Source organism: Notamacropus eugenii, chromosome 6, assembly GCF_028372415.1.
Source record: "Notamacropus eugenii isolate mMacEug1 chromosome 6, mMacEug1.pri_v2, whole genome shotgun sequence".
Classification (NCBI taxonomy): domain Eukaryota; kingdom Metazoa; phylum Chordata; class Mammalia; order Diprotodontia; family Macropodidae; genus Notamacropus; species Notamacropus eugenii.
In genome coordinates, this window is record NC_092877.1 from 206628243 (window position 1) to 206642072 (window position 13830).

The 13830-nt window shown below is 39.5% G+C and overlaps 1 protein-coding gene across 11 annotated transcripts in view; it reads left to right on the plus strand.

Moving 5' to 3' along the window:
- The window catches only part of C6H13orf46 (chromosome 6 C13orf46 homolog), a 48222-nt gene that overhangs the window by 14012 nt on the left and 20380 nt on the right, over positions 1-13830 (plus strand). For 4 of the 11 annotated variants that reach the window (XM_072621866.1, XM_072621865.1, XM_072621873.1 and 1 more), the window contains exons 3-5: positions 3428-3650; positions 3732-3794; positions 6197-6247. In XM_072621866.1, the coding sequence (XP_072477967.1) occupies positions 3428-3650; positions 3732-3794; positions 6197-6247 (337 nt within the window). Of the gene's footprint in view, positions 1-3427; positions 3651-3731; positions 3795-6196; positions 6248-9733; positions 9802-13830 lie in introns of all 11 variants that reach the window. The other 7 variants (XM_072621870.1, XM_072621869.1, XM_072621868.1 and 4 more) reach the window with 5 other exon arrangements.

The window sequence follows — 13830 nt, forward strand, 5'->3', positions numbered from 1 at the left end:
TTTTGAGATAGGGCAAAGTCCCAAAGAACTCTATGCTTGCACAGACCCAGGTCAGGAATGGACAGAGTTCAGACAAGGGGGAAACAATCAGACTGTCCCCTGCATCAGACTCCTTTGGGAGCACTGAAAGATTTCAAGTCTTCCGACTGTCCAGAAGATCCTAGAATAACACAATACTCAGTACCCTAAGAAGCAGCGACAGGACCTTTCCTCCAGAAGGGCACGGAGTCCAGCCTGAACATCAAGTCCAAAGTCAGAAAGAATGTTGGAAAAATGGGCAAACAAACCAAAAAAACCTTTTTTTTTAAAGAGTAGCTCATAAGTGACCTATTAAGGTGGTAGGAACTTTCTCAAGATACAAACTCAGAAGAAGAGAATGACTAAAACATCTACAAGTTTTGCCTCAGAGAAAAATAGAATTTGGGGGAATTCCTAAAAGAGATAAAGCAAGAATTAAAAAAAAATTTTTTTTACAAATGAAATGAGAGAACTTAAGGGGAAAATGGAAAAGGAATGAATCTATGGAAGAAAGTAATAGAAAGAGAATTAGCAGTCTTGCAAAAGAGGTACAAAATTTTACCCAAGCAGCCAACTCACAGAAAATTAGAATGGACCAAAAAGGCTTCAATGAATTCAGGAGACAACAAGAAATATGTTATAGTACAGAGGAGAAAAGAAGAAGTCCTTTTGAGGGATATCCAGGGTTAGTGAAGAACTAGCAAAGGAGAATGAAGACTGGTTAGGCATATAGGAAATAGCAAGGTCACAAAAATCTAGGAAGGGGAGGGTTCCAAGAGGAGAGGGTGATCAACTGTGTCAAGTTTACAGAGAAGTCAAGAAGGGGAAAGACTGAGAAAAGGCTATTAGATTTGGCAATTCAAAGATCACTGTTGATTTTAGAGAGAGCAGTTTCACTTGAATGATGAGCCTGGAAGCCAGACCAATGAGGATTTAGAAGCCAGTGAAGAGGAGAGGAAGTGAATTCATTGTTATAGATGGCTTTCTCAAATTTAGCAGTGCAGAGGCAAGAAGATGGTAGCTAGCAGTGAGAGTTTGGGATTTTTTTTTATTATGGATGGGGAGACATTCATAAGGAGCAGGGAATAAGCCAGTAGATAGAGAGAGATTTAAGATTAGAAAGAGTAGAGGGATCATGGAGAGAGCCAGAAAAGAGAATAGCTACTTCTTTGTAAGAAGCAGAAATTAAGTAGGAGACAGTGGGAGAAGTGAGTTGTGAGATGAGGAAGAGGGAAGAAGAGGGAGCTTTTGGCAAATAGCCTCACTTTTTTTTTTTAGTGAAGAATGAGGTGAGGTCCTTAGATGAGAAGTGTGGTGGCTGAACTGCCATGAGAAGCTAACAGAGGGATTAAAAGTTTGAAATAGCTGCTGTAGTGAGTATCAGGGAGGACAGGTTAGCAGAGGTTCCCAAAATGGGTGATACCACCCTGTGGGGGGGTGCTAGAATGATCTAGGGGGCAGTAGTAGCCTTGGGTGTAATTGGGGACATTGAACAAAAATAAGGGGGGAGTGGAAAGAAGATAAAACATTGAAAAACCATTCATTCATGTTTCATCTGTTGTGTAACAGAGTTAAAGTCATCGTGATTACATTATTTTCCAAATAAATACACAAAATGCAAGTTATAAGCAAGCAGTGGCCAAGTCTGCTGACAAGCCTTAACAAGCAAGTATTTGCAGACAAGTGTGTAGTGCATTGTCCAGAAGTCCAGCATGAGTCAGCAGGAATATACGTGTGTAATGTCTTGTTTATAATATGATACTCTACAGTTACATGATGCATCAAAATTTCTATGTAGGAAAAAATAAATTTGCCACAAATTATTAAGTTTAAAATGTTATTTAAAATATATTTATATTTTTGAAATGATGCAAATTTTTTAAAAAGTTAAAGGGTTAGAGGAAGTAGATTTCCAGGGGGGTATTGAGTAATTTTTTTTGAAAGGGAGCAGTAGGCCAAATAAGTTTGGGAATCTCTGGATTATAGGAATATAGAAGGATTGTATGGCTGCAGTGAGGGCCCAGTTTTTTCACATAAATTTGTAAATCTGAGAAATGACAAGCAGGATAATTTCAGAAAAATCTGAAAAGACATGAACTGATGCATATTGAAATGACCAGAACTGGAACTCACACTCATTTTTCTGACCTTAAATTCAGCCTCAGACACTTACTAGTTCTTTGATCTTGGGCAAGTCACTTAACTCTATTTGCTTCAGTTTTCTCATCTATAAAATGAGCTGGGGAAGGAAATGGCAAACCCCTCCAGTATCTTTGCCAGGAAAATCCCAAATGGTATCACAGAGAGTCTGACATGATTGAAATGATTCAACAAGATGTTATTGCCATACCTATTTTACACATAAGGAAAATGAGGCTAAGAGCGGTTAAGTGAGTTGCTCAAGGTAGTACAGCTAGTAAATTTCTGAGGCAGGACTGGAATGCCAATCTTCCTCATTCCAAGTCCAACACTATCCACTTCACCACACTGCCTTTCAGGGAAAGCCTTCTTTAGACAGGACACTTCAAACATCCCTCAGATCCTGATCTTAGTTTTCTCCAGCATAGTTGAGACACTATTACTACCCAGTCAATAAATAACAGACTTTATCTGGTTATTATGATGGGTGGGGAAGCTGCCACAAGCCACTTCCCCCATTTTGCTCTTGCTCTTGGACAGAGTGAGCAAACTGGAGGCAAGGGAAGAGTATTCCTTCCAGCTGAAAAGAAATACGGAAAATACTATCACATAGTCAACCGAAACACACGGATTCACATTGTTCCATTTGGAACCCATTGTTATTAAATGGGATATCTGGTGCCTTATTCAATCAGACATCAAAACTGAGACTATCTTGATCAGAAAATTAGCTACTAACCTTGCATTGTGCACCATTGTGCATGAACAGTAGTAATGATAGCTAACAACATAAGGGCTAGGCACTGTGGGAAGTGTTTACAACTATCGCACCTGATCCTCACAGTATCCCCAGGAGGTAAATACTATTATTCTCCTCATTTTACAGTTGAAAAAAAAAACTTACACAAACAAAAATTAAATGACTTGCTCAGGATTACACAGCTAGGAAGTATCTGAGGTGGAATTTAAACTCAGGTCTATCCCGACTCCAGGCTCAGCATTCTAGCCACTGTACCACTAAGCTACCTCAAAGACAAAAGAAAGTTCTTTCTACACAAGAAAAATTAGGACCATGAGTCTTGTCTACCAGCAGGGAGATTTTTCATCCAAGCAAAGCTTCCTTTTCAGGAAGTGCCTCTACTTATTCTAGAAAAATCAGTCAAGAAAAGTCATCCCTATCAGGAATAGGAAACAAAGTGAATTTCTAGTCACTGTGTTCCCAAGCACCACTGGATAATGATCCATGCCTTATGCTTCTCTCCTCCTTTAGCCAGATGATTCTAGAAGAGGAAAAGGATGGCCAGGATCAAGGTGACTTAAAAAGAGTGGACCAAGAGAAAGACAAAGAAAAAGAGAAGGTGGAGCATGAATGTGAAAAAGAGGAGGAAGAGGACCAAATGAAGACAGACCAGGATGAAGAAAAGAGAGACATAGAGAAAGAAAATTGTGTTCTTGAACTAAATACGACACAGGCCCTGGTCAGGATGTGTTCAGTTGAGAATGAAATAATTTTGACATCTAGGGTCAGCATTCTACTCTCATGTATAGATAATAACTCTTCTTTCTATTTATAGGAAAAGGAATTAGAATCATTAAAGCTGGATGACCTTCTTCTGGAGACTGAGACAAATTTTGCTGTGAGTATCTTGGGGTGCCAGCATGCACTTTGGATTGTCCACCTTCGGGCACTCATACTGATGATACCGGATCTGCCATTTCTTTTTCTGGTCATATGTGTTTCAAAAATGTCCTTTATTCTTCTTTTCATACATGTTATATAGTTGGTAATATCTCTTCTTCCATTCATGTTTATCTTCAGAAATGACTTTTATACCAATTTTTGTATATACTCAGTAACATACCTTACTTTCATCCTCCACCATTCATCTTTCCATTTATTGAAAGGTTGTTTGGAGATCATGATGTTTCATGATCATTCATTTTACCACATTACTGGGTGATTGATTAGGTGAGCTCTTGTATCAGTGTGAGTAGAATGAGATCATTGAAGAAATTTCTGCGCAAATGAAGTCTAGCCCAATATCAACCTAGTCAGCCCAACTCATGGGTCCAAGACAGATGGACTAATCCAGTAGTCTGCGCATTCAGTTGTATGTCATAGTTTAGGCAATACATGTTTTTTATCCACTTTTTACCTTGTAGCACAATGAAGGATGGGAAGGTCTTGACTGCTTAACTAACTGTATTCTCTTGAAGTGATCATTTAACATTTCTGGGCTTGTTTCCTCCTCTATAAAATGAGAGGTTTGGCCTAGGTGACCTCTAAGGTCCCTCCCAGCTCTAAAGCCTATGATCTGATGACCCTGTCATTCTTATTTTAATAGGAAAAAAAAATGAGGGGCATTGTTTGGTAATAAGTTCAGGGCATCAATAAGCTATTTTATCACAAAGAATTGGCACAAACAAGCTCTCCTGCTTGGACAGGACATTAGTGCTAAGTTCTTTGCATCCATGTGATGTTGCAATCTAGAGGGGTCTCTGCATGTTCCTATGTGGGGGTGATATGGACCTTGGTTTATATGACAGAGGCATTTATAAAGTATTTAACATTATCTTGTGAAGATTTACAAGGTAGTTTTGAAAGAGGGCAGCGCTTTACATTCTTCACTCTAATGTATTTTATCACAACCTTATAAAAATGGCAAATGGTATGATATGAGAACTTCTAGGAAGAACCTAGGAATGACCCAAAATATTTCCCCCTGGCCTGCAATGGTGACCCAGAGTCTGCCATCATAAAGTCATTACTTTGAGCCTATGAATGGCACCCAATTGAGGCAAGGTAACTCATTAGAAATGACCAGTTATTAGTTCTTTATTTTCCAAATCTTTTCCCTCTGGGAAGGAACAGAGCCCTATAAGAATGGGCCATAAGGTCAATAGGTGTGGATAGGGGAGGGGAAGAATTGTTGTTCAGTCATTTCAGTTGTGTTCAACTCTTCGTGACCCCATTTGAGGTTTTCTTGGCAAAGGTATGAGACAAATAAAAATATGACAGACAATTTTGGGTAATTAATAATTTATTAATTAGTCAATCAATAAATTGATGGACAATGGTTTCTCTTCATAATCAAAGACTCCCAGCGGAGATCCCAAGAGCCTTAAATACCTTTTTGAAAGGGAATGCCCCTGACAACTGAAAATCAGTCCTGATTGGTGGACATTTAATGAGGAGGTGGGTTAGAAGTCCTCAGCTCCTCCAGCTGAGAATATGGCTTGATCATGAGACTATGCAATCTGGACAGGGCAATCTGTTTACATCCAGACCTTTGTGGCTGGTTTCTTCCTTCGTGAACTGGGTCGCCTTAATGTTTAATGGAGGGGTACAAGGATAGAAACTCCTTTCCCCAACGTAAGAGGGAATCTGCATTCTGTTTATATTCTAAACAGAAATTAAGCCTCCTAGTTGGATGGGGTCTCACCCAAGATTGAGGAGGATATTCCTTAAGGATTAGAAGTAATATTATCAATCATGTCCTAACTTTAACAAGAGCTGGGCCTTAATGAGGAAATAGGAGAAAGCCTGGATCACAAATTAATAATCACATTAACAATAACAATTTATCTCAGATACTGGAGTGGTTTGCCATTCCCTTCTCCAGCTCATTTTACAATGAGGAAACTGAGTCAAATAGGGTTAAGTGATTTGCCCAGGGTCACACAGCTGGTAAGTGTCTGAGAGTGGATATGAATTCCGGTCTTCCTGAGTCCAGGTCCAGCACTATCCACTGCATCAAGGTCCAAAAGATGAGAGGCGTTGAGAAGAAGAAAGGTGAGAGAGAGTGCAGGGATAAGAAGAATACAGAGGCATTTATCTCAGTTTTGAGGTTAAGTTAGGGTGTTGTAGGGTAGGTTTTGTCCAGGGAGTCAGTCCCCTGAAGTTCCTCCCAATAGGGGAAGCACTGGCAAGAGGAATGGGAGAGTGTTGCCCCTCTGATGAAATTTCCCTCCTTTCAGTTCCGCTTCACACAATCCTGGCCGTTAAATATATTCATGTCTCTTGGATTTCTTTCCACAGAAACCACCTGTTGCCTTTGTAGAGATTGATTTGGAAGAACGCATTGAGGAGGTAAAACACACACACACACACACACACACACACACACACACTATCTCACCTAAGAAGGTGAACCTATTGTGCTTTAAAAGTTATACCCATTTTATTTTTCTTGCTTAGCTAAGCATCATAGATTATTAGAATGGAAAAGAGCCCTGAGAGGTCATTACTATGTGGCAGAAGTCTTTATAACAGCATGGTGTCCTGAACAAAGCACTGGACTTGGAGATAGAAAGACTTGAGTTCAACTCTTGCCCTTAGCTTCTTGCTAGCTGTGTGACCTTAGGCAAGGCATTCAACTGCTTTGTGCCTCAGTTTCCTCATCTGTAAGTTGGGAGGAGATTGAACTATCTGACCTTTGAGGTTCCTTGGGGCCTTGGTCTATGATCTCTGACAGATGTTGATCTAACACTACCTGAAAACTTCCAGTGGCAAGGAACATATCGCATCATGAAGTAGCCCATGTCATTGCTGGACATTCCTAATTAGAGTTCCTCCTCATAACGAGTCAAAATTTGCTTCTCTGTAGATAGATAGAGCATTTGTGAAATGCCAGGCACTGTCCTAAGTGGTGGGGATATAATCAGAATCAAGTAAGACAGTTCTTGCCCTCAAGGTTCCAGTTTGGGTAGAATAAATATTTGACCTCAGTGATCTCATCTCCTTTCCACCCTCACACATTTTATAGGATATGACTCAACAGTCAGAGGACTTGAGTTCAAATCCTGCCTCTAATGTTTATTATCCATTAAATATTATCCATATTTATTATATGCTACCTTGGACAAACCACTTAACATACTTGCACCTAGGCTTTCTTACTATTTTTAAATAAGAGTAGCTAGATTATAAGACCTCTGAAGCTGTTTTCTAGCTTGTATAGATTTATGGATTTTGCACTAGACTTGAAAAGAACCAAATTAATTTCTTCAAACCTTGTTGCTTGCCCGTGGTCTCAGATCACACACTTATTCATCAGCCACAAACATTCTGGCACGCCACTCCAGTGCCTTTGCACTAATCTAGTGAGTCACAAATGTCCATTTGCCCTCAGCCCTGAAGCCAGGGTCTGGTTTTATGATCATCATGGAGGAGTAGAAGGTATATTATACCAGGAACTGAGGAGTATTGGGTTCTAGTCTTCACTATGCCATTAGATATTTATAGAAATTACTTAACCTCTGCAAGCCTCAATTTTCCCATCTGTAAGTGATGTCTGAACAGAATGATCTCCAAAGCCCCTTTCAGCTCTAATATGGTACAACTCTTCATTGAAGAAGGTATGGCATGATTGGTATAGTCACAGTCATAGAGTTGAGTAGGGACCTTTGGGTTTTTTTCCCCAAATCATTGTAAAATGAGAGGAAGCTCACATTTCATGGAGGAAGGAAGAGACGAGAGGGCAAATGACTTTCTCTGATTATGCAGCATATAAGAGAATCAGGACATGAATTTAGCTGCTCTGGATCTCCAACTTTAATAGTCTTTTCCTAGTACCACACTTACATCTTATTCTACATAGAGCCTTTTCCATTCTTAGAACAGTGGAACCTAATGAAATGTTACTTGATTGGAGACTTGAAGAACATGAAATAGAGACCATAGATTATAGCCATCTATGACTTAGGTTCAAAGGCTCATTAAAGTGCCTGTTTATGTTTTTTTGTTAGTTAATGAATTTTTACAAACATACTTTATCTCTCCCTCCTACTGTTGCATATTGAATAGTATAAAAACCAAGAATGAAACAAAAACCAAAATCCTCATAATAAACACAACAAACATGTGTAGACCAGCAGAACAAATTCCTACACTGGCCATGTTTATAAAGGTATGGTTCATTACAAGGGTAAGCCCATTAACTCTCTGGCAGGTGGGTGACATGATTCATTTTCAGTCCTCTGGACTCATCATGCTACCAATTTCAATTAGGAAATTGAGGCTCAGAATTCAGGGACTTGCCCATGAAGTTTTGTGACTCAAGGTCACAGTCTTCATTGGACCAACCACACTGCTTCCAATGTGACATTTGACATGAAAGAGTATTACTAATGTCTAGGGAGAGGGCAATTTGGAAGCTAGGGTATTCACATGGCTTCACTCTTGTATGGTATGGTAGATACAAGGCTGTTTCTATGGTTAGGAAAACCTGGATTCAAATCCTGACTCTTGACCCAAGATAAGATTTTTAATTTCATTGATCCTAAGTTTCCTCATTGGAAAAATGAGGAGGTTGGATTAGATGGCATCTGTCCTCTAAAGTAACTTCTGATTCTAAGCTGCTGATCCTGTGATTCCACAAACTTGTTGGTACATAGGAAGATAGTAAAAGATGCCTTCTCCTCTTAACTTTAAATGATTTTCTATGAAAACCTTACAGTTGGATGAAGAAAGGTAGGGTGGTATAATGGATAGATTGCTGGGCTTGAAATCAGGAAGATTTAGGTTCAAATTCTATCTATGACAGAATGAGCATGAAGAAGTCAGTTTATTCATATCCTTCAAGCAACTCTTATAAGCTGGGTTGCAACCTACATTAGTGTAGGAGGGGTTTCCACATGGACAAAATCTTCCTCCACACTTCAGCTGAAAAGTCCGCACAAGAATGAACTAAGTTAGTTAGATTTAAGGGAATGAAAAAACTGCTACTACTTTAGAGATCCATGACTATAAAAACCAACTAGGTTGGGAGTGGGAGTGGAAAAGATGCTCTCTCGGTGTAGAAACATCCATCTTTTATTGGTCTATGGGAAGGGAGCACAGATTCCGCATTCAATATGCACAGAACATAGAGGTCCTCATGGACCTTATTAAAATAACAATAATCAAATCTAGCAAGACTAAACACTTCTTCCAAAGAGCTCAAAATACTTTTCTAGCTTGATTTCATATTTTTTGTCTAAATATGCTATGAAGTCAAGAAAGGAAGCATTGTCCCATCCAAAGACTTAAAGGAAATAAAGAACTAACTGAAGTTCATATGATCAATCAGTCAACCAACAAGCATGTATTAAGCACTTAGAGTGTGCCAGATCTTGCCCCAGATACTGTGGGTACAAATACAAAGAGTGAAATCATTTCTACTCACAAAGAGCAGTTAATGGTTGAAGGACATTGACCAGCAGTCCAAAGGCTTCGTTGACTTTCTAACCAAGGGGAAAAATGACCCAAGCAACGAGTCCATGTCTAGGCTATGGATTTATGGGGAGGGGATTCCCCCCGACTTTAACAAATTGACTCTAAATTGCTCTTTTCTGTGCCTGGTCAGTTGGAATAATGTGTCACTTTGAAAAAGAAAAAGAATAGCAGTCTATGCTGCAGGAATTAATGGTGCAGATGGCAATACGGTCACCCTCATAGCTTTCACCTCTCCACTCGTTACCTTCCCATTCCCCACCTCTGGGTTCACAGGGCTTGAGCCATGCTGTTGAATGTCACTCATTTCCTCTCCCACTCTCAGTTCTCTTTGTGTTTATGAAATTCTCTTTTGTTGCTCAGAAAATTGAAAGTACTTTGACAGAAAAGAAATCAATCAAGGTCGAAGCAGGAGACACGTCTGAAGATGAGTAAGTGACGTTCTCCTTTATTTTTGTGCTTCAGGGAAAATGTGACTAAGATTCTTTTCATCCTCATAGGGTTTCAGAGAGGGTGGGGACTTCATATGGTTCAGTTAGAGAATGGATTGAGAGTAAGGGGGAGAGCTTTCCCAGTGACTGGAACTGGGGAACCAGGAAGCATTGCCATCCTCTTCTTCTGATTCTTTCCCTAAGACACAGATGGTTGGCACCTTCTTTATTGTTCCATTGCCAAGGGTCAGTGGATAGTGCTGGGCCTGAAGGCAGGAAGACCTCAGTTCAAATCCAGCCTTAGACACTTACTAACTGTGTGAGCCTGGGCAAGTTAAGTAATCTCTCTTTACCTCAATTTCCTCATCTGTAAAATAGAGATGAAAATAGCATCTATTTTCCAGGTTTGAGTGTGGAACAAATGAGATCATAATGGCAAAGTTCTTAATACAGTGCCTGGCACACAGTAAGCAAAAATAAATAAATTTTATATATATATATATATATATATATATATATATATATATATATATATATATATATGTGTGTGTGTGTGTGTGTGTGTGTATACATACACATACATATGTACATACATACATATATGTATGATATAATGTTATATACTATATTATATACAATAGTATAATATGTAATATATGCTTGTATGTACATGTTTATATCGTATGTATGTGTGTAGTTGTGATTATCATTTCTGTTTTTTGTACTCTGTGAGCTCAATGGAGGGGTGGTGGTGGGGAAGAGATGGCTGAATGTCCCTTATACTCTATCCCCTTTTCTTGTACATCCTTGATAATAATATATGAAGGAATGAATGGAGAAAAAAATAATTGACTAAGAACTTAGCATGTGCCAAATATTGGGCTAGGTTGCCAAGAATAAAAGAGAAAGTTTATATGGTCTGCAGGATATCATAGTATAGTAGGAGACAAAATATATGACAGTTCAGCTGGAGGATGAATAGAAACATCTGGAAATCCCAAAGATGTTTCAGCAAGAAAACTGACAAGGCCCAGGAACTCTAAGGGTACAAGTCAGGTGGCTGTACCTGGCCATCTGGAGCATGTAGCACTCAGGACAGATAGGAAGGATTGTAGTTCATGACTCTAGAACAAAGGGCCTGGAGGGTTCCTGAATTATGGAAAAGACTGTTGGGAAGGGGCCTCAGGGCCCTAATAGAATGATCAGTCTGGGTTCCCTGCCAAAGGAGTTTGGGATGGAATGAAGTGGATAGAAGGTGTTAGGATACATGGGAACTGAAGGTGTGAGTAACCAATCAGGAGTAGAGCAGGTGACATTGGCAAGAAGGCTTGGGGGAGAGAAAGACACTCAGATATTTATGTCCTCCAACAAAGGTATCGTTTTGGATGTTTTGGGTGAGGAAGGGAGAAAAAGTTCTCGTTTTCACCCATAACTACACTCCATCCTCCTTCCTCTCTGGAAAGTTGCTATGGCCTGGCTTAAGAAAGAGCTGTAGGTGACCTGGGGCTGAGAAGGGAGGAGGAACAGTAGCCTTTTTAAGTACTTGGAGGAACTGAAATGGTATTCTAGATGGAACATGGCGTACTAGATGGAATACTGGATCTGGAGTCAGCAAAACCAGAATTCAATCTGGCCTCACACACTTAACTAGCGTATGACCCTGGGTACAAATCACTTGATTTCTGTCTGCCTCAGTTTCCTTAATCTGTAAAATGGGAATGACAATAGCTCCCACTTCTGTGAGCACAAAATGAGATGTCTATAAATTGATTTGAAAACCTTAAAATGCTATATAAATGGTAGCTCTCATAATCATCATCATTGTTATTGTCCTTTTTTCAATTTATTTCTTTTTAGTTTTCAACATTCACTTCCATAAATTTTCAATTTTCTCCCCCTCCTTTCCATCCCTCTTCCCTAAGACAGCATGCAATCTGATAGAGGCTCCATCCATACCTTCCTATTAAACACATTTTCACATTAGTCATGTTGCATAGAAGAATTATAACAAATGTGAGAAACCATGGGAAAGAAAGAAATAAAACAAAAAGAAAATAGTCTGCTTCACTCTGCATTCTAACTCCATAGTTTTTCTCTGGATGTGGATGGTATTTTCCATCATGAGTCCTTTGGAAATGTTTTAGGTCCTTGCATTGTTGAGAAGGAGTAAGACTATCACATCATTATTATTTTCAACAAACTTTAATGCAAAGTACTACAGGGAAACATAGTGGGGGTGGGGGAGAAGGGAGAGAAGGAGGAATTGTTGCAAAATCAACGGAAAAACCATAACGTGATTTTCAAAGATTCTTACACAATAGTTTAATCCTGATTCCCAGCACTACTAAAGTAACTAGTCCCTTTTTTCTTGGACTCCTTCCTGCCTAAATATGTCTTCTAGGTTCCCAGGTGTAGACTTGGCTACTAGGCTCCAGCCCTCCATTACGAGGTGAGAGGATGAGGCCCTAGGGAGTTAGGGCAGTTTCATTCCTCATATAGTCCCCTGCAACATGGTCATTCCTGAGATTTGGTGCTGCTATCTGCTTCCCCTCTTCTCCTCCTCAATGAACAGCAGGAAAAGACATTCCCTGTCTGGGTACCAAAGTTATCTCTTCCTCCTGATTGACTTACAGGGTTTTAGTTCACAATACTTGTCCTTAGTCTGAGGACGAATAGGGTTTCTCCATAACTGCGACCTTACAGAAGCTGCCATCTGTCTTGCATTTCATTCTCTATTCTAACTTTCCCCTGACGTTAATTGTACCAGTCAGAATTTGGGGACTTAGTTTGGCTCATTATTATCAAAGTTTTTTGTCTACTAAGGCAAGATACCCAGACTTATGCCCTAGGCCCCTTTGAGCTGACACCTTCAAGTTCTTCCTTTCATTGATATAGGTTATATATATTGCAATATACAGTATACACAATATATATGCAATACATATATTGTATATATAATACATGCATATACACATATGCACACACATGTGTGAATATTCATATGTATACACACATGCATACACACACATACACGTGTGTGAGTATACATGTGCATACACATGTACATACACATACATACACACATATGTATATAGGTTAATTGTTTTTCCTGTTCTCTGAAGTCCCTGGGTGGCCCCACTCCTCCTTCTTTTTTATTGATAGAGTTGAGATATTACAGCCCAGAACCAATAAAGGCTGGGTATGTTTTCTCATTCTCAGCAAGGGTCCCATGCATCTTGCTTGTACATAGTTGCTTCCATGTGGTCTGCCCCATTAGACAGGGAGCCCCTTGAGAACAGAGATTTTTTTTTTGGCCTTTCTTTGAATCCCCAGCACTTAGCACAATGCCTGGTACATAATAATAAATGCATTAATAAATGCTACTTGACTGAACTCAGCACTTAGCTACCTTCAGTTGCTGTGTTTGGTTAGACTTACAGCTCTCCACCCTGAGTAGGGATCCTGAAAACTGTATGTTGTTACAATAATCACAAATAGCAGGAATTCCTTGACATATAGCAATATCAACATATCTTTCTGTATCCTTTCCTTCCACGTCTAATTTGAGTAACTAGAAAGGGCGATTTAATCAGTCTTTGATGTGCCAAAAAGGCCTTTGTCAGTATAACCTTATAATCTTCTGGAGCCACTATATGGAAGCAAGAGAAGATTGCATGTGTCGTGGAAGGTGGGTTTCGATCTGGACATAAAAGCTGACATTTGCCCTTGTTCTAGCCTCAGGAACATCATAGATCCTTGAGATTCCGAAACCTTTTTGTGGTTACTCATTCCAGTCTTCTCCATGAGAACATTGGAATTGTCTCTCCCTGTCCCAGTACAACCTCTGACAAAGGAATTAATAATCTGTGAAAATGTCGAGCAGGTAGTGAGGAGGAAGAAAGAGAAGAAAGAGAAATTGGAATAAAAAGAAAAGAAGAGGAGTGAGGAAAAATGTAATAGGAGAAAGAAGCAGGGAGGAAGACAAAGAGATAACAGTGAAGGGTGAATTAGCAACTTTATGAAGTGGAA